General features: G+C 35.9%; 2 protein-coding genes and 1 long non-coding RNA gene across 3 annotated transcripts; 1 reads left to right on the forward strand and 2 right to left on the reverse strand.

The window, feature by feature from the left end:
• Positions 1-588: 588 nt before the first annotated feature.
• Csas (CMP-sialic acid synthase) lies at positions 589-3,721 on the reverse strand. Its single transcript, XM_022083004.2, has 6 exons — positions 3,588-3,721; positions 3,162-3,340; positions 2,924-3,076; positions 2,228-2,377; positions 1,396-1,534; positions 589-1,309 (listed from the first exon to the last, which is right to left on the reverse strand). The coding sequence occupies exons 1-6, from the start codon at positions 3,692-3,694 to the stop codon at positions 1,222-1,224; spliced, it is 816 nt and encodes a 271-aa protein (XP_021938696.1). The 5' UTR covers positions 3,695-3,721; the 3' UTR covers positions 589-1,221.
• A 288-nt stretch (positions 3,722-4,009) lies between these two features.
• On the forward strand, positions 4,010-10,484 carry LOC110839118 (glutaminyl-peptide cyclotransferase). The gene is made up of 7 exons (XM_022082998.2): positions 4,010-4,150; positions 4,272-4,415; positions 4,894-5,166; positions 5,332-5,493; positions 7,156-7,381; positions 7,960-8,105; positions 10,166-10,484. The coding sequence occupies exons 1-7, from the start codon at positions 4,052-4,054 to the stop codon at positions 10,256-10,258; spliced, it is 1,143 nt and encodes a 380-aa protein (XP_021938690.1). The 5' UTR covers positions 4,010-4,051; the 3' UTR covers positions 10,259-10,484.
• LOC110839128 (uncharacterized) lies at positions 5,355-7,988 on the reverse strand. Its single transcript, XR_015535378.1, has 3 exons — positions 7,909-7,988; positions 6,504-6,646; positions 5,355-6,037 (listed from the first exon to the last, which is right to left on the reverse strand). It is a non-coding gene; the product is annotated as an uncharacterized LOC110839128 (long non-coding RNA).
• Positions 10,485-20,168: the final 9,684 nt, after the last annotated feature.

Consider the following 20,168-nt stretch of genomic DNA (forward strand, 5'->3'; position numbering starts at 1 on the left):
TTCCAGTCAATGAGTACGTAGCTTCAATGATTATTTTATGCTTTACGTTTCAATGCTTTATCAGGTGCGCGTTCTATATTGTCGAACACAAAATCCAAAAGGCGACACGACCTAGCACAATTTATTCATTACTAAGAATACGCAAACTACCTGTTCCGCCCGATTTTAGAATGCAAATAAATGTGCCGAATTGTAGAGGTCAAATTGGAAGAACTTTCACGCGCACTTTCCAGCTGTCCAGACTTCCACGTCAACAAATGTGTAATGTAGATCCATTCTATTATCACGAATAGGCATTTGGTAGCGTGCGTCAACCACCACTGTGTGTGTGTGTGTGTTTTTGCGTGTGCACACATTTTCTCATACCAGTCTCAATGGCATTACTGTACTTGCGATTTTCTTTAATTCTGTGTTTATGCAGTCATTGTGTATAGACTTTTTCTCTCAAGTTCATAGACTGAAAACTGTATTCCAAATCTTAATTTTCAGAATGCTCTGAGATGCTTTTCAGAAAGACCCTCAGTGTGTAATGAACAGGCTGGCAACACTTTCTGTGTGCCCCTAGTATCATTAATAACACACACTTGATTTGTGTTTTACAGTGACAGTAAAGTTTATCTGGGTTAGTACAAAGTTTGCAGTCACTTATATGGCAAAGATCAAGGTTGTTAACATTAAAAATCATGCTCACACATTTCTATTTACTCATTCTTTGTGGATACTTCATAACCCAGCCATCTTCAATGGAAGTCAGCCACTACCCACCATGTAAATCTTTGCTTAACTGCTTGTTATTCACCATACAAATGACTTAACCTCTATTCATTCAAAGCTGGGATGTCCCAAATATGATGCATATTTTTTAGAAACTTGTTACACATCTTTCGACTCAGTTCATTACAAGGCACTAGCGTCATTTCCACCTCACAAGTTACTGCATTTTGCGATGTTAATAGTAACTACAGGAATTAGTAAATTATGACAATGGTGAATCCTCTAAGGGCATAACATCCATACCAAATATCATCAAAATCTGTTCAACAAATACAAAGTTTAAACATGTGGACAGACACATACATGACAGACCTGTCTGTGTTCATTTTGTGCACATCATGCAAGGAACACATAATAAAGGTCTTCAATAATATCTTCTCACATCAGCCACATGAGACATCAACTCCTTGATGATGGCAGCAGAGACAGTCTCTGACACATGGAATTTCAACCGGCATTCCCACATGGCTGATTGCCTGACGGGGCTTCACTGCATTCAGTCGCCACGGAAGCTTCAAATCTTATACAAGATTTGCTGATAAGGAGGACATATTAATATGCTACATAATTGTGAAATATACATTAAAACACCAAAATTAATAAAAAAAATACTTTTATTACCTTCCACCTTGAAGGAGGCCATAGTTGATTAGATTTTTGGTTGCAAAGTAGAACATGCCATTTTCCACAAGCTCCCCATCCCAATCCTGGCGTCTGGGACGTCTCTTTGGGTTAAAGTTTAATGGTTCAATTCCACCATCTGAGAAGAAAATTTGAAATAAATGTAAACATTAAGAAACGTATTGCCATAAAACAGCACTGCTACAAGAATGCAGTCCAAAGTCCCATATCCCAAAGTACTGGCATTGTACAATGAACACATGATTGTGTTGACAAATTTTAGCGCCTGAAGAGGACACATAAAATTGATAGTGAAAGGAACGAGTGGTGACATTGCAGCTTCTGGTATTTTAAAGAAAATTGTATGAAAATGCATGCATGTATGCATACAGAGCGATTGAGCTCATAAAATAACAGTGGATGACTTCTACGCGAAAACTACAAAGGTACTGAAAGAAGGGATCAGGGATCAGAAAGTCAACAAATCCAGCAGATCCAGTGCTGAAAACATTGTATAATTTTATAAAATCAGACGATGGACAAAGTCCAAAAACCCGACTGTCCAGGCAGATTTTCATTTAGTACTTGTGATATAGTACATTTATTTCCTACATGGCAGCTGGTATTTTCTGAGTTACACAAAACCAATGACACGAATGTCGTATCTGTGTGGTGTTGCTCTAAATTTCAGTCCTCAATATCAGAAAATTTGTTTTTTTTATTGTTTATTTCTGAAAAACTCCTCTAACAACAAATTACAAAATTTTGGAAGGGATAAATAGGTTATCCTCTATCTTATAACAAATTTTAAAGAAATCATAGAAAATCATACCTGGCAGCCTCTTCCATCGTAGTTTGTACTGTTGTGTCACAGAAAATACAGAGTCAAACCTTCCAGTCTGCATGTTTCTATAAGCTTCTGCAAGGAATGAAGTTTTTAAGAAAGGTGATGTGCATTGTATCAGAGCAACTATATCAACCTCTGCAAAAAAAAGAAAAGAAAAACGAATCATGTATTTGAATACATTCTACTATGACTATCCAAAATAAAACACAACCTACATTAACAGTACCAGTAACATCTGAGTGACCCACAGGCACTAACTTCTGAATGGATAAGGTGATTTGGCATCTGTCCGGCTAGGTGATGTCATCATCGGGGATCGCCCGCACAGTGGTAGACAAAATGGTTGCTGTGAATTATGACAGACATGCTCCCAAGCAGTTTTAACATCACTTTCACAAGCAGAAACATGTACAGTCCACGACTGTAATCTTGACACTTGCAAGGAATGCAGGAAGTCCATAGCGTTAAAGGCAGACGCTATCTTTCCTCCTTCACACCACATCAGTTCCATGTCTGAGGTCATAGGTCCTAATCCAGTCATTAGCCCCAAGCCCAAGATCACTCATCCTAAACCAGACCACTCATTTATCTTAAAAGTAATTGGTCCAGGTAACAGGTCATAGTTACTATCATTCATCAGTACTAGTGTTTTGTCTACAGGAGCAGCTTATCATAACAAACCTGGGTGAAATGAACAGAACTCCTGAACTCCCACTATTGATGGGGCAGAGTCTGTGGCACTTTCTGGGGACCGCCAATGCACTTGAGCACCTGCAGTACTAGCTTCTTTTGCAATATCAGCACTATCAGTTGACACCCAAACTGATGAAAATCCTGTAATAAATCACTTTAGTATACACACACTGCTGAAATAATTTGCCATGGAATACTGAAAAGAATGCAATTATGTTATACTTACTGCCAAATTCATGTATGGTATTAAGGGAACGTTTAAGCAAAGTAGTTCCATTTACTTTTGCCAAATTTTTTAGAGGGATACCTTTACTACCACCTCTTGCCAGGATTAAGGAAGCAAAATGTGGTTCCTTGGATGTGTCAAAATGACTGCAGCCATAGCTTCCATTATAAAGTACAGACCTAAAAGAAAAAGAAGTTTGTGCTGGTATACGATATTTAATTCCTTAGTATTTTATTATGCTAACAAGACAAAGTCTGAGCACAGTCTATAAATTACTGTCATAACTATGTAATTTATATTTGTATTAGAAACAAGAATTGTATTTCTGATATAACACGTTCCGCATCCTTACGAAGGATTTGTGGAATGTAAATAAATTCTGTTCTATTCATGTCAATAATGGTGTGGATGCTTTGGAACACTAACCTAATTTCACGCAGACTACTGTTACAGCCACTGTCAAATAATTTGTTGGAAGCGTGTGAGAAATTAGCAACAAAATATGTTAAAAACATACACAGAATAATTAACATTAGCGGAATATATCCTGCAAAACAAATCAGTTAACTGCTACAAAATATCGTCTGCAAAACGTCACGTGACGCCAAGGTCACTAGTGAAGTGTTAGAAAATACAGACGTAGCAATCACAGATGACTGACCAGGTGATTCGTGTTACTGACGTGCTGTTGAATTCTCTTAGGCAATGTGTGAACAGTTTATTTCAAAATCTAAAAGTTGTGGGAGGGTTATAGTAATGTCCCTGAAATGCTGACATCACTTTTTAAATATTTAATAACGTTAATAATTTCTTAATGTATAGACCATACTGTATTATTCTACTATAGAGCACATTTCATTTAAAGAAGAGTCTCTACAATTGGCACAACAATGCTGTTTAGCTCAATTATTTTATCAGTACTGCCAATATTGAATGGCCTAAAGGAAGATAAAGCTTCCAATGTCGCCTCAAGATTATTAAATGAAAAGGTATGTATTTGATGCTAGCAAATATATTCATGTGTTAGGTCATGAGTTGATTTCCTCAACAGAGTAAAATTCAAAATCAAACATGGTCAGTGATGAAAATTCTGATTTTATTTTGCCACAGAATTCACATACTCCAGTTCCACTCAGTGATGAGCAGATCATTAAAGTTGCAAGTCTTTCAAATGTCAACCACTTTGAGTATGTGCTGGACACCATATTGATACCAAGAGTTGTTGGAACAGCAAATCATGAATTTGTGAAGCAGGTAATTTCATATTAATGTTTTACTGAGGCATTATTCAACATGAGTCACCCTCTTTTCAAGGGTTGGATTTTGCATTCTTCCATATAATAAAATAATTATGCTCCATTATAACAATAAATATTAAATTATGACTCCCAAAATATAATAAAATGTTGGTATAGAAAGGTAAAATTTGTACAATGGAATTATTTTGAATTGAATACAGCTGCTGTCAAAATCTCAACCATTCATTGTTTATTTTCCATTTTGCCAGCCACTATAAGAATCATCTGGTAAGTAACTGATGCAGAATTTAAACTATAGGCAAAATAAGTTTCTCTGATTTTATTACAAGTATGCTACCCTCTGTTCTGCAGTTTATTTTATTGAAAAAATCTACATTTCTGCCATAAGCATGCAACATAGTGGGACACACAACAAGCTTACTGATATTTAATATAAAGTTAGTTAGTTATTCATATTATTTCCTGTCAACTAGTTTATCATCAAAACAATGCAAGAACTAGACTGGAAGGTAGAATCAGACCCATTTGAAGAAACTACACCTATATTTGGACGTCTGCAGTTTGAGAATATTGTGGCAACATTAAATCCCAATGCAAGGCGGTATCTTGTTTTGGCGTGTCATTATGACTCCAAATACTACAGGGAGAGTGATTTTGTTGGTGCAACTGATTCAGCAGTGCCTTGTACCATGATGATTAACTTGGCACATATTCTGTCACAACCACTGAAGAGCACGCTGTCTGAGGTGAGATACTATTTCTTTAATGCAGGAAGTGCATAAGCATGGCATGTAAAAATTTTAATTTCATTATGTATTAGAATTGCTCACAGATTTTTAAAATTTAACAGTTTTGATGAGACTGTAGCATTATGCAAGAATTCAGTTACTGTACATTATTTTTTATCACAGAATGACTTAAGTTTGAAATTCATCTTCTTTGATGGAGAGGAGGCATTTGAAGAATGGGGACCAAAAGACTCAATTTATGGGGCACGACACCTAGCAGCAAAATGGGAGCAAAGTGCATATCCGAAGGACAACAGAGATGGTACAAACCAGCTCCACAGAATGGTTAGTGGCATTCTGCTTGAATCCAAATTGTATAACAGGTTCTTTCTGCATTTAAAAAGTAAAGTCCCTGCATTTAACCCTTGAAATCGATACTTGTGAGGAATTGGCCTCTCACATCCATTGGATATGAAGTTCGGTGGCCTGAGTGCTGGTCTGAATGCAGCTGCAAATGGTAAGAGAATCCGTGCCAGAAATCAAAACCAGTCATCCAGCATGTAACTAGTCACCATATTGACTAAGCCATCTCTGCTCAAAACACTGATTAATACAGTGAAATGTTACAATATTTTTTTAGAACTGGGATCCATCCATCCATCCAATGGCTCTACAGCCCATATCGGGCCTTGGCCTCCTCAATTTTCTGCCTCCATGAAGATCTATTATTTGCGGCCATTTTCCAATTTCGACATTGGATCAGACTGGCAGCATCCCGTCTCACAGCATCTTCCCATCTTCCTCTAGGTCTTCCTACTGTTCTTGTCCCTTCATACTTAGCATTTAGGACTTTCTTAGGGGTTCTTGTGCCATCCATCCTTTGTTAGAACTGGGATAACAAGATATTTACTCTATTAGTGTGTTCATATCTAAGAAACTGAAAACCTGAAGTTTTTATAAAGATGTGAAGAACAACTTCATCCATTACCAAGTTATAATCATTCTGAAAAAAAAAAAAAAATTCATTTGACTTATCACCTCTAATTTTCTTCTTCTCTTGAGAGTAAATGAATAGGATGCTAAAAAAGTATATGTTTCTATATTTGTTTGTCATCATTTGTAGTTTAACCTTTTATAAAGAATGGATAATTAAATTTGACTCCAGAAGTAAATACTTAGGTTGAATTCCAAAGTAGTAATTTAATACATTACAAAAACAGTTTTGTAGTAACTTTTACTATTGAAAGGTCAGGGTTCTTGGTTAAAACTATTGGTGTATTAGTACTGAAGGTCTTATCAGTAAGCAAGGCTTCACTAGTAATTATGTGATGAAGGCCACAAACACATTCCATTACCTGTTTTTATAACTTCCTGTTAGCAGCATTGATGCTTATACCAAATAAGTAGCTAGTGGGACAGAACTCTTATTTTCTCTCTCAGTAGAAGTTCACACTATTTAATTTGAAGTTCGCTGTATTATGTGGTTATACCATGTTTTCTGGAAAGCAATTAAAAGACACAGCAAGAAGTTTTGGATTAAACTAACTGTTTGATTCCCTTTAACTGCCTCATTAACTCACTTGCTACATATAGCAGTCCTTCCTGACAAACTTATGGTCGCTGAGCTAATAACGAAATTCCTCCCCTTTATAGAACCAGAACTTTTGTGGAACGTGAATGTGTGGGTAGATACGTTATTATGCATACAAACTCAGTCTTTTATCTTCATTGTATTCATATATGCTTTATCACAGGGTCACACTTCACAGTTCTACAGTCACATTCCATGAACAAGCAGAAATCTGAAAGCAAATGTTATTTTCCAACCATTCCTTCAGCCCTGATGATAGAGGCACTGAAACATTGGCAACAAGCACCCAATAGCAGGTTCAACTTCAGTAACGAATTGCCATGAAAGCTTAAAATCAGCCATAAATCAGTTGCGCAAAATATGATTACCGATGCATTATTTGTTTTCATAAGAGCGTTCAATTTGTCTTTTGGCAGGATGTTCTAGTTTTGCTGGACCTACTCGGGGCCCCAGATCCATTATTTTACAGTTACTTCAAAGAAACAGAAAGCTGGTATCGTCAAATGATGTTAGCAGAAAGAAACCTGGCAAGATTGGGCCAACTGGTGCAATATTCAGTGGGGAAACCTGATCAGTATTATTTTCAGCAGATGTCAAGACGCGGTGGCATTGAAGACGATCATATTCCGTTCATGATTCGAGGTATGTGTTCGTAATAAAGTAAGTGGGTTACAAGTGGGTCCTGTATGTCTATTTTATATAGCAAAAGCCAGAATATAACCACATTATTCAAATATAAAAATAACACCTTCTTACCGCTACATTTTATTTTCAACTGAAGAAGCAAACACCAAATGAAAACAAGACACATACAAAATGACAGATAAATGGTAATCAACAAGAAGCAAGCCAATTAGTGATCAATTAAAAACAAGCTAATGACAATTAATGGAAGACAAACAGCGGGACAAATTGTGCGTGTCACGTGTTATTATCACGGTTCACGTGAAATCTTAATTGAAGGATCTTAGACGTTGAGGTATGAAATTAAATTTAGAACGGTTAGTGCTTCTGAAACAATCTCATACCGCTGCACAAATTGTGATACATACTGTAATCGTCATCTGTCCAATTTCCCAGAAACTGTGGAATCACATTTCTTTACATATTTTTCATGGTAAAAAAAAAAACATTTATTTGAATAAGAATAAATGTAACAAAAAATATACCTTATACTATGGCGAACAGAGCACTGAAGTAGAAAATGATTTCTTTTTCAGGTGTCCCCATCTTGCATATAATTCCAGTTCCATTCCCTTCAGTGTGGCATACAGAAGGCGATAATCGAAATGCTGTTAACATGGCAACAGTTGAAAACCTTAACAAGATTTTGAGGCTTTTTGTGGCAGAATATCTTCATTTACAGGTCTAAATTAAATCCATATGATCACCCAGGACATAATATTAAAACTGAAAAGAGTCAGTTAAAAATCTGTAGAGTGTTTTAAGAGGGCAAAATGTTCTTAAACGACATCCGATGCATACTCTTTCTATATTAATAGATAGGCATTACTTCTGCGCGTACATCTACAAGACAATATACATATATCGGCAAAGTGAGCCATTTTCATGTACCCATAAACTATTAATAAACACAAAATTCTTACCAGTTAGAAGCCAGAATAGGAACAGCGCCTCATTGGTTGGCTGTTTAGTGAAGAAGTTTAAGGTAGGAGAGAAACAGTTCTTATTTCAGCTGTGATGCACATGATGTTGAAATTTCAAGACTGTTTTGGAGAAAATAACACAACCACTTCCATATATTTCCTGGCTGATCATTCATAATCATATTTGCATCTCATTCAGCACTACAAACAACAACAATTACATTTCAATAAATCCTGAAAGATGTGCATCTGAAGAGTAGATGGGTATAGTTGGTTCAAGAGATTTAACATAAAAATACAGAGAATATTGCTAAGTAACAATAAAGTAAGCCCTTTCTTATGAATGTGTATTACTTTTTCAGTCTTTTGTACTTAAGAATTGTGTTTTATTATTTTATTACCTTGCATAGGACTAACCTTCAAATTTATTATTTTACATTCTGTACATAATTAAAACCAATTAATGTTTACTGAAGAATATTTTTAAAATGTGTAAAAAAGATAAGTTTGATGAGCAACTTAAATATATAAAAATGTTTACTATATTTTTATACAAACAGTATAAGTTAAACTAATGCTTTTTTTTAGTTCCAAATATTATGAAACATTAAAATATGCAGAAGACTGCAGTAATACTCAAAAAATGTATTCATCAAAGTTTTATAATTTGTATTGACCTTCAGTACTGCACTGCATTGTATTATATTAATAATAATATTAGATATTAATATATTGTACTAATATTTTGGTAAATTTAATAAAAGATCAGAGGGGTATATTATTATAAGAAGTCATGACTGGAAATAGTATTCCAACATGGATTTTATTCTAGTTTGTTTATTCATTCTGTAGGATGTTCTGATGGTAGGATTTATTTTATGAATAAATAAATACTGATTTGTGATACTGGTATTTTTTAGTAGTTTAAAACAACGGAGGTTTCAGTTAAATGCTACTGGTCAGTGGTCACCTTATTTATACGTATATTATTTTGTGATTAATGCTGGGGGACTGTAATTAGGGTATGCAGTATTGACTTGATATTTTGGCCAATTTTTCATTTTATATAAAACGGAGCTTACCGTATAATGTCTGCATATGTGCGTGTTGGTACGCTATTCTTAAAAACATTTTAACCAATTGACAGAATTCCAATCTTCATTTTAATTACCTTGCCATCAGTTATGAAGTGAATGTACCACTTGCAGGATCATCAAATTTTGTCAGGTGAAAAATCTTAAAAAATTACGTATACAATTTCTATATTAAATAACAATGTGGATATGAGAAATTCATACTTGGTGACAGAAACAAATGAACAACCGAAGCTAAGAATAGGAAATATGGCATATAAATAGATCATATTTTGCACGAAACAATTCTTTTTGTATGTTAAATATTACAAATATGGTAATGCAATAAAATTTTGAGGTTATGTCTGATAATTGTAAGGCAAAGGACCCCACACAAAAAACACAAGTTTTATAATTATTAGTTTATAGTTCCTATTGCCTCATTATATGAAGAGAAGTATTTAAAGGCACACCAGAGCTTCTTTCTAATCCATATTTTTTCCATTCTGCTTCCTTCTGAAGATCTCGGACCATCGGAAGAAAGTAGTTGGGCCGAGACCAGCAAGGCCAAGAACACCTTGGCTTGAGGCGTATGCCAGAAACAAGCTGCATTTATATGAAACCAAAAATCATCACTGTCCCAGCCAAAAGAATATTTAATACAGAAATTGTAGAGGAGTTGAAAATAGTTCCAGTCATTTTTGGTGTTTATAATATCTGATGCTTTGTGTCCTGTTATTTTTCAGATCCCGATGGTAGCAGTGAGAGCCACTTCTTCGCCACTTCTCTTCCTATTACCACTGCTCAGTCCTTCTCGTGTTCTACTGTCCTATGCGTGAGATGCAGGCACCCGTCTAGTCGGACATCATTCACGAAACTCAAGAGCTTCATTTCGTGGACTTAATTTGCATAAATGTAATGTAATGTAAATCTTCATCTGTTTTGGTAATTTCATTAAGCTAAATTAACTATACAGCACATTTATTTATGTGCGTAATACCGTAAGCAAACGACTTTAGATTATGAAGTTGCATAAGTTATAAACAGTAAACAAAAAAAAGTTGACATATTGAATTTATTTATTTTTGAATACGAAACAAATACTGGGCAGTTTAGCACGTCATATGCGAACTGAAATGGAGCGTGGTCAGTAAGTAAAAATGATCTTTCCATATTCGTAAACTGACACAGAACACTGCATTCAAGTCATCGGTAAGCTGATAAAGATACTAATTTCACATTCACTTTTCTTATTAGCGAATCTGTGCGTGTTATAATCTCAACAGGAAAGAGTTAAAGCCACTTCGGACTTTCTTTGAATCCAATTTCCTGTAACTGCAGACGCCAATTATTATGATTTTCCGATCATTACTGCTGGCTGAGAATTTCAGGTGCAATTTGAAAGGTATATTTCTAGAAAGTTTTGTATTTATATTTATTTTACCTAAAGATGGATCCACTGTCATCTAAAAGACATTAATTTTACATGCTTTTAAGTATTTCACTGCTGTGTAATATTAGTAAGAAGACTTACCAGAAGGTAAGGTAACTAAGGATCACAAAAGATGCCGAAGGACGAAGATGACAGAAAGAGATTTATCATTGCCGTACAGCAGCTGTTGTGTCAACACAGTTGGCATTATGCTTTATTTATTTTGAAGGCTTTTATTGGCATGAATAAAGTGTTGTGAGTAAAGGGGTAGGAAAACTTTTAGCCTATTTCAAGGTTCTCGCCCAGAATTTATTTATATAAACTGAGATAAAGCGCGTTAAACTTAATTCAAAACAGTCAGTTTTATATAGGATTTAAACTGGGTACCTCTTGGATATGAAGAAACAGGAAATTTACTATAATACTGGGAACGACCCGTTCTTCAAGTGCCTGAGCACTGCGGGTCCCAACTTTTTTGTTGGCTCGATCTATAGACATTTGATAGGACTCCTTGGACGAGGGATCGGCCCGTCGCAAGGCCTCTACCTGTACACAGGACAGCGCGACACAAAAAAACATCCATGGCTTGAGTGGGATTCGAACCCACGGTCCCAGCGACCGAGCGGCACAAGGTCCACGCCTCGGACCGCGTGGCCACTGCTATAATGCAGATATAAACCATGAAGATTGTCAGTGACGCAGCAGAATTTCATTCTCCGAGTCATATCTGCGGGGGAATAAATTTGGTTAATGCTAATGTAGAATCTAAAGTTTTCACAGCAACTAACATTAATAAAATCTTCTCTTTCCATTAGCCTTGTAAATTAGTTAAAAATCACTGACATTTCAGAAACTATATCCCCATCACAGCCTTGAAGACAGGCCCTGAGATAATGATAAATGGCCTTTATTACCTGCACACAAACTTTCAAAAATCACTAAATATCAAGCTATATATTTTTATATTCGTGGTTTGCTTAATGGCATTCTTAGTAACTTCGACTGTTCATGTCAGATAAAGCTATATAATTACGAGATGTATATACAGGGTGTTTCAGATTATAGGAGAAATACGGCAGGGATGTGCCATCAATTAGTTAACGATGGTCTTACATCAGGAATCATCATCTGTACGTGAAACACAGTAAAGACTTGTAGCGTAAGACAAGCTACAGCTTGTTCAGTAATGTGAGCAAATGTGCGGGTCCATTTTATATTTGGGGCAGACAAGATGCATTAGTATGTGGAAGTACCGATTTCTTATACTGGTAAATTAACAAGGGGCTTGAGCAGGCTAGTCTGAGTAGACTGCGACACAAGCTTGCTACTGGTGAGATCAAACTCTTCTCCCCCATTCATAACGATTTTGAGATAAAACAATGAACTGTCTGGTCAATCCATCGTCTTGATTTTGTTTAATAAACCGAGAGATTGGGATTGCTCTATCGATTACGTCCAACAAAGTAGTTTTTACCTGAGGGCAGAGACTGAGCCCAGTCTCCGAAATGTCGTATTTTTTAACAAAAATCAAGACAATGGATAGTGTCTAGACAGTTTTAACAATACGCCTTCGTCACAAACCTTGCCCCCCCCCCCCCCATGTCAAAACTTGTGTGTTTTGAGAGTTGAGAAGAGATATTTCTGGCCAATTCTGTAGCCACGTGTTATCCAACCTCATTCTTCCTAATGCATGATTTCTTCATCACATCCAAAAAGCCACTGAGAATGTCCATCACAATCCGCATGTACTACTGAATATTTGCCATTGTTACGCCTGCGTAAGAGATCTAGGGTATCATTTTGAAAAAAAGTTCCGTATCCTACCTGACCAATGCTGCACAATTTTTTTTGAAAGTTTTTAGAGAGCTGTACTTTCATTATTAAATGGAGGACTCACAACCACCCTTAATCTTAGGCTACGCTGCGTACAGAATATTTTAAATTACCATTTAAAAGAACCATTACTACACCCCTGTCTCGACTGCAACCCTGTTTACATCCACCGGTCTTTCATCACTTAATAACCGTTTAATGCATAAAGCGATCATGTGCCGTGGTTTTATATAACTGAACATTGGTTAACGAGAACATATTCATAAGATTCCCTTAATAAATGAGCAATTCCGTTTTTCAGTACTTATTTTAAGTTAACAATGGGCGAAGAGTTATTTCGTTTTTCCACTTTTGATACACGTAACATCGCTTTGTCAATGCACCCGATACGAAAGTAAGTACCAACCGATGCGTCGTATATGTGTGTGTTTTTGTTAACGTGGTAACGGACCAGGGTATAATGTTGTTCACTTTTGTATTGAAAACTAAAACCTGACCTCAGGAAACTTTCTGAACACGCGATAGTCGTTTGTGTCGCTGGTAGAAACGATTCCAAGAAAACTAGGCGACAAATTATTGCATACGTAAATGTACTACAGGGAACAACAGGCTCAGGGGTGTACATACAGCAATGGTGCACGTAGGTAAGTATAAATATGGCTGTCTTATAGGTTATGTAACGTCTTGTAGTTTGGTGGAAGTTTACCGACATTTCAGAGATACCTTTCTGTCTCCATCGCGAAACTGAATACACGTCACATTATTTTCCAAATACACAAATTTCATTTGTTACAAGTGATTTTTTTGGCAAGACACGTTAGTTTTTACTGAGTTTCTGTGAAAATTCAGAAAGGTCTTTGTCTGCTACATGGAGGACTTGCAGTTGACTTGAATCTCTATGGTACTTGTTTGTTATATCACAGGAAGTTAACAATCCGACAATTAAAAGTGTCTCGTTATTTGATCGTTAAAAAAATTCTAGCTTAATGGAATCCACGGCAGACACACTGTAAAAAAATACACGTCTTCAAGTACAGATCCGGAAAGAACTGACTTCGAATCTCAGCTTCGTATTAATTAGTAGTTTAATTCTATTAAAACGGAAGTATCACTTCTTGCGACAAAATCATTCGACCGAGTTGTTAATTTCATTCCGAAACACGAGAAGATGTTCTAGATCTATTTTTATTCTTTGAAAATCAGATTAAAATATTTACAAAGGGAAATTTTACTACAAATTATTCTAAATTGACGTGTAAATTAATTAGCATTACCTTTACTCTTTGACTTCCGGTTTTAACAATGACTCTTTAAGCCCGTAATAGCAGATAGCATTTACATATCGCACATTTTATAGTTATAAATAAATCAAACCCATCCATTATTCTCCGAATTTTTGAATGTTAAAATTGTCATAAATACCAAATTAACACAGTGGTAATAAAGACGACTATGACACAGACTTCGCCGAAATGGAGATAATGTGACAGGATAACTTAACAAGCGAGACATTTCCCTGACAACATTCAACTTTGTAGAGGTCACATAAAATATGACCTTGTGCATGGGTACCAGGTGTGTCCAGCTCAGGAGTAACTAGCTTTCCGAGAAATGATCGACCTAATGAGCACCATATCGCCGGAAGACAACCCCCCCCCCTCCCCACCTGCTGCCCTCAGTACACCATAAAACATGACTACTTCATGTGATCTTATTTCAAGATTAAAGATAAAATGAAATGCTTAAAAAAACTAGACTGTGCTTACGTAGTTTTGAGACAATGTTTTTATGCCCACGGTATGAAGGTCCTTTTGGGCGTCTGGAAAATAATTCGCTATTTTTCAGTGGAATTTTTCAAAATAATACGACCGGATTCCTTACACAACACTACCAGCATACAGATTGTTTCCTGGTTGTTAAAAAGTCCCTTTTCATGATCATCAACGTGAGTTCTGACGTATACGTATTAGCTCCGCCATTGTCAAAGATATTCTAGTCTTCAGATACTAAGAAAACGAGTCCACTGAGGAAATAAATTATATCAGCTATTTATAAACTCATGAACGAAACTGCATGATACTCTAATTGAACTGATGCACCCACGAAATTAGTTACGTTAATTAAAATGTTTAAAAACAACCTGTAGTAAAATCTTATTTGGTAACAACAGATACAAACAGAAGTCACATTCTTGAATAAATTAATAAGGGCAGATAAAATTCGGGGAATACCTGCTGCTTTTATCTGCTTCAAGAACTTACATGTTATCTTCACCCAAATCTTAACACACGATTTATTCATTATTTGTAATGGAAGTACATCTTTGTCTCGCATACAAACAGGAGACTATACTGACGATATTTTCCTCAGTCCCTCCAGACAAATTCCGAGATAGCGCCTTAAATTAAGTAACGACCGCTTTATTCTGCAACCTGTCCACTTCAATGTTCACTAATATTATAATTTTTCCATTCGAAATAGTATTAATTTGAAAGAGTTTTACATTGGCTACTGTACGTATGAAAAATGCTTTTGTGTGTGTGTGTACAAGCTCTTATTATATTTTATTTAGTGTTCTGTCTGACGACAGGTCCATATGAATAGGATCCTTCCATCCTTTTCTCGGACTGGGACCTGTTCATATACGTTCTTGGCAGATGATCCAGAAGTGGTTTGCCATTGCCTTCTTCTGTGTGTGAATGGAGTAATTGTTGGGATGCCACGGAGGAAAACTCCGTGTTGCCTAGACCACGGCCTTGCCCAACAAAAGTTCATGCGACCATAAATCCACTATAACGTAACTCAGTATGCAATCTTATAAATATGCATGACAATTAACCAATGTTCTAACACCCATTGTGTCGTACGATCTCTTTATGCATTACATATTTGCTATGCAACGAAACAGCGGTGAATGTAGATCACTTAGGCATTGAAAACAGAGAACGAAATATTATGTATAAGAAAAAAAACATATTCTTAGTGATCTTTTGTCCATACGCAAATGTTCGGAGTCGTTTTCCTGTCTTGAGACATGCGTGAGAACAGAGCCTTTTTATGGCAGGAAGCTAATTCTTTCATAATGCTAATAATATTAATAAAATACAAGCGTTTCCGAGGAACCTCAGATCCAGGAAATCCTACACATTTCCTACAGTTTTTAATAAAACACACCCGACCGCCATTATCTGTTCACAAAAACTCGTTCCCCTCAGCTGGAGGTGTACTGATCTTTTACGGAGGACTCAACCACCAGAACAATAGATTTTCACATCGAAGAATAAAATTCGACATTTTCTCTCTTCGTGTTTTTCCATTTCAATAAATCTTCTAGGTCTCGCAATGGTATTTTAAGCCATGTAATAAATTCCATAACTAACTCCCTCGAACAGAATCTTCTTGATAACCTGATAATCGCACAGTTAGTCAATAAATTCCCCTTACTTTATAGACACCGACATTGAATTATCGTTGTCACAAAAGCCACTGGCATTGGAGCCTTTCAAGAGTCAGACGAATCCAGTCCAGTTCCTCACATCATATTTCTCATCCATCTTCATTACTTCCGGCATTTTCCGACTAAAACGTCACGTGAATTTCTCATTTTTCCATGTGTACTACACGTGCCGCCCATCTCATCGTTCTCGATATAACCCTAAAAATAATTATAATAATAATTACCTCCTACAAACTATGTAATTCCTCGAAGATGATCGTATTTTGAATTCCTGCGCCCTGCTGTTAGCCCTGATGATGGAGGCAGTAAGCACCTCTAAACATTCGATAATCTACCACGACATTATATGACGCAGTATCAGAGAGGACAGTCATCTTCATATTCGCCGCCGTCAGGACCTAAAATCTCAGTTATGTATTTCCTCATGTGTCTCACGTTCATTCTCAGATTTCTATCCTTAACTAAGCGATGGAAATATTAATCATATTTATTTGTGGTTTATTTAACGACATTGTTAGTAGTTCAGATAACTTAGCATCGAATGACAGGATGAATTCCAAAGGATATGGAAAAAAGCGGTCGTGGCCTAATTTAAGCTGGCATCCCGATATTTGCTTGAAGGCAATGATGAAATCCATGCAATAAAACTTTAATCTCCGGACACGGTTTTGAACCCGAGACCTTTTGAACACGATATAAGAGTGATAACCACTCGGTGTGACGTCAAATGGAAATATTGATGACATCAGGTAATTACTTACTGTCTTTTCAAGTCAGCTGTTCTGTCAAGTGCAAATAAGTCGCTTTGTTTGGTCCCAAGATTTCGTACCCAAGATCCAAGCTCCTGGAAACGGAACCCAACTAAGGAACAGTCAGATATTTTATAAACAACTAGTGACGACTGTAACAAAACAAAATGAAGCAAAAGGCTGTTCACTGTTTACAAAACATCTTACTTTCCAGCAGAGAAAGCGTTGTCCAAACATTTCAAGGAATTATTTTTCCGGGGTGAGGTGGAAAAGGTGTATTAGGCATTAACGTTTCTCTGAAATCTGCTCTTTTAAAAAAAATATGTAAAAATGTGAACTGGATTAAACTGGCTCAGTATAAGGTCTAGTGCCGGGTTCTTCAGAACACAGTAATGAACCTTTGTGTATCATTAAAGATAAAAATCATGTAGAATATCTGAAACTGTCAGCTTCTCAAGGACTCAGCTTCCTAGAGTACCAAACGTATTACTATTATTAATATTACAGAGTGAAGGACCAAATTTATAATACCAAATTAATCATTACAATTCGTCTTTTTTTGCGGACAATTACTAGGAAAGTATTTTAGGCTACCTGAAGGCCACAAGTTGAATGACACTACCGTCCCCAATTTTCACGATACAGTTCGATGGAATTCAGCCTCCTATGACTTGAATATATATTAGTTCTGAGAGTCTTGTAATTAGATGAGACGTAGTACACGAGACAAAACAGATATCTCTAGGCCATTTCTTCGGCTAATTCTGAGTCGTTACACTCATCACACTAAGATCCTAAAACTAGAAGCCTGTCATTATAAATGCCGGTTTCTTCAGAGACAAACTGACAGTAGAATGCAAGTAGTTTTAGTCATTTAAAATAAAGCATCGGATAGCCTCAAACAGGACTGCCAAACCAAATCGAAGAACCACGATTAAGAGTGAGACTCCATGTCGTTATTATTATATTTTATTTAGCGTTCTGTCTGACGACAGGTCCATATGAACAGGATCCTTCCATCCTTTTCTCGGACTGGGACCTGTTCATATACGTTCTTGGCAGATGATCCAGAAGTGGTTTGCCATTGCCTTCTTCTGTGTGTGAATGGAGTAATTGTTGGGATGCCACGGAGGAAAACTCCGTGTTGCCTAGACCACGGCCTTGCCCAACACAAGTTATAAATTCGGGCACCGCCGGCAATCGAACCCGAGACCCCAGGATTACAAGGCCAGCGTTCTAACCGCTAGACCCCAGTTATAGCAGAATAAAGTGGTTGGTAAGTTGATAATTACTGAAAGTCTAATATGAGAATGTTTACAATTATAGAGGAAAAACATTAACAAAATTAGTTGGTTTTTAAATACAGTTTAACCTTTCTTGTTAATAAAATCCCAGATATAAAAAAAAAACATTTCACAAAAGTACAAAATGCATGACGTTAGAGTACGAACATTCTGCATTATATCAGAATAAACATTGAAAATTAATATCATATGGAAGTTGGGTAATGGAAAGCAAATACTTCAGTGCGGTTCAACAGTACACCATTATTGAACTGGACCTGTAATGAATTTTCATTTGCAATAAGCACCCTTTCGTGGCCTGACAGTGGTACTACGTTTACCTGTCAACTGCCTGAACGCAAACTCCCCGCTGTGCTTGACAGTCATGTGCGTATCTGGTTCATCTACTCTGCAGGCGTACTGTGTCCTGATTTAATTCTCCGACAAAATAAAAGCCAGCAGCCATGTTTTTACACACTCATTATTCCCTCAGCTGATGTCGGTGCAAGGTGGACACTGTTAAAATCTTCAGTGTATCGTATTACGGAACCACAGAGCTAAGACAGAAGACCTTATATTTTTCGCTCTTCAAAATGTTAGCCGCGCTAACACGGCTAACATGTTAACATAAACTACTTAGATTAAGTATGATTGATTCGTAAGTTATTTACGTAAGGCATGAATACTTACTGACTGACGTCATATTATTTATAATGAATAAAAATATATACACATTGACAAATTTAATTATACCTTTGTAGAAGGTTCAACACTGTCGGCGGTAAGATCTGTTTTTTTATGTATGCGTAAGTCTATGAGACGGAGATAAGAATATTTCGAGGAACGTGAAACCTTCAAAATGTCCGTCTTAATTAACTCACGAACAGAATTTTTGTGACTGCCGCAGAGAAAATATTGAAAGTGTTTTTAAACTCGCGAGTAACGGACAAAATGTCACACTACGAGACTACAGGGCCCGAAACTCAAAATGTAACTGCGAGAAAAAACTCTTGGCTTAAATGTACATTGATGAGGGACAACTTAAAAAAAATTATGCGAGTCATTTTTATTATATTAAATTTTCAATTTACTGAAGCCTTTCATACCAGAGATTGTTTGACGGAAGACAACTGGGTTTCGAAAGTGTCCCGTCTTCTGGGAAATTTCGCCGTGTAGTATTATAAAACTGACCGACGTTTCAGAGATGATTACTGTTTTTGTCATAAAGGTGACTCATCGCCATGATAATGGAAGTAGTAAGCACCTCTGAAACGTCGGAAAATTTCTACGAGACTACACGGTGCAATATCCTATACAAGACATATATTTTCTGACGAGAATCCTTCGTGTTTTTACTCACTTCCTCCTAGACGAGTAACATAAGGGAATGATAAAGTTGCGTCATATTGTGATAAATATATATTTGTTTAATCTTGTCAGTCTAATCACAATAAAATTCTATTAAATATTAAAATATTGTTATAATTAACATTTAAATATTTAAAATATATTAAAATAATGTTCTCTATCGAAATGTTCGATTTACAATTAGAACATCATATTTTACACGACTACTTCATTTCTGGTATGTTTCAAATTAAATTTACCAATATATTATTTTATTTTCTATTTCTAATTCAATAATATTCATTATTCTTTATATTATTATTATTTACTTTACAGACTGATCCAAAAACAACAACAAAACGTTCATTCACTCACACAAAATCATGTTAAATACGACGTACATATACAGAACAACTTCGAATACGATATTAAAATACAATAAAAAAATCTGGAAGAAAACATCATTTGAAGTCTGATAAACATCTGACTAAAAGTTGCATTTAAGAAATTATATTTAAGTTTATATAATTTTATACACCTGAAGATGGTTCATATAGAACTGAAACATGTCATGTAAAATATGATGTTCTAATTGTAAATCGAACATTTCGATAGAGAACATTATTTTAATATACTTTAAATATTTAA

This window comes from Zootermopsis nevadensis, unplaced genomic scaffold, assembly GCF_977971745.1.
Source record: "Zootermopsis nevadensis isolate Lab colony 2312 unplaced genomic scaffold, Znev_1.0 Znev_ptg000016l, whole genome shotgun sequence".
Classification (NCBI taxonomy): domain Eukaryota; kingdom Metazoa; phylum Arthropoda; class Insecta; order Blattodea; family Termopsidae; genus Zootermopsis; species Zootermopsis nevadensis.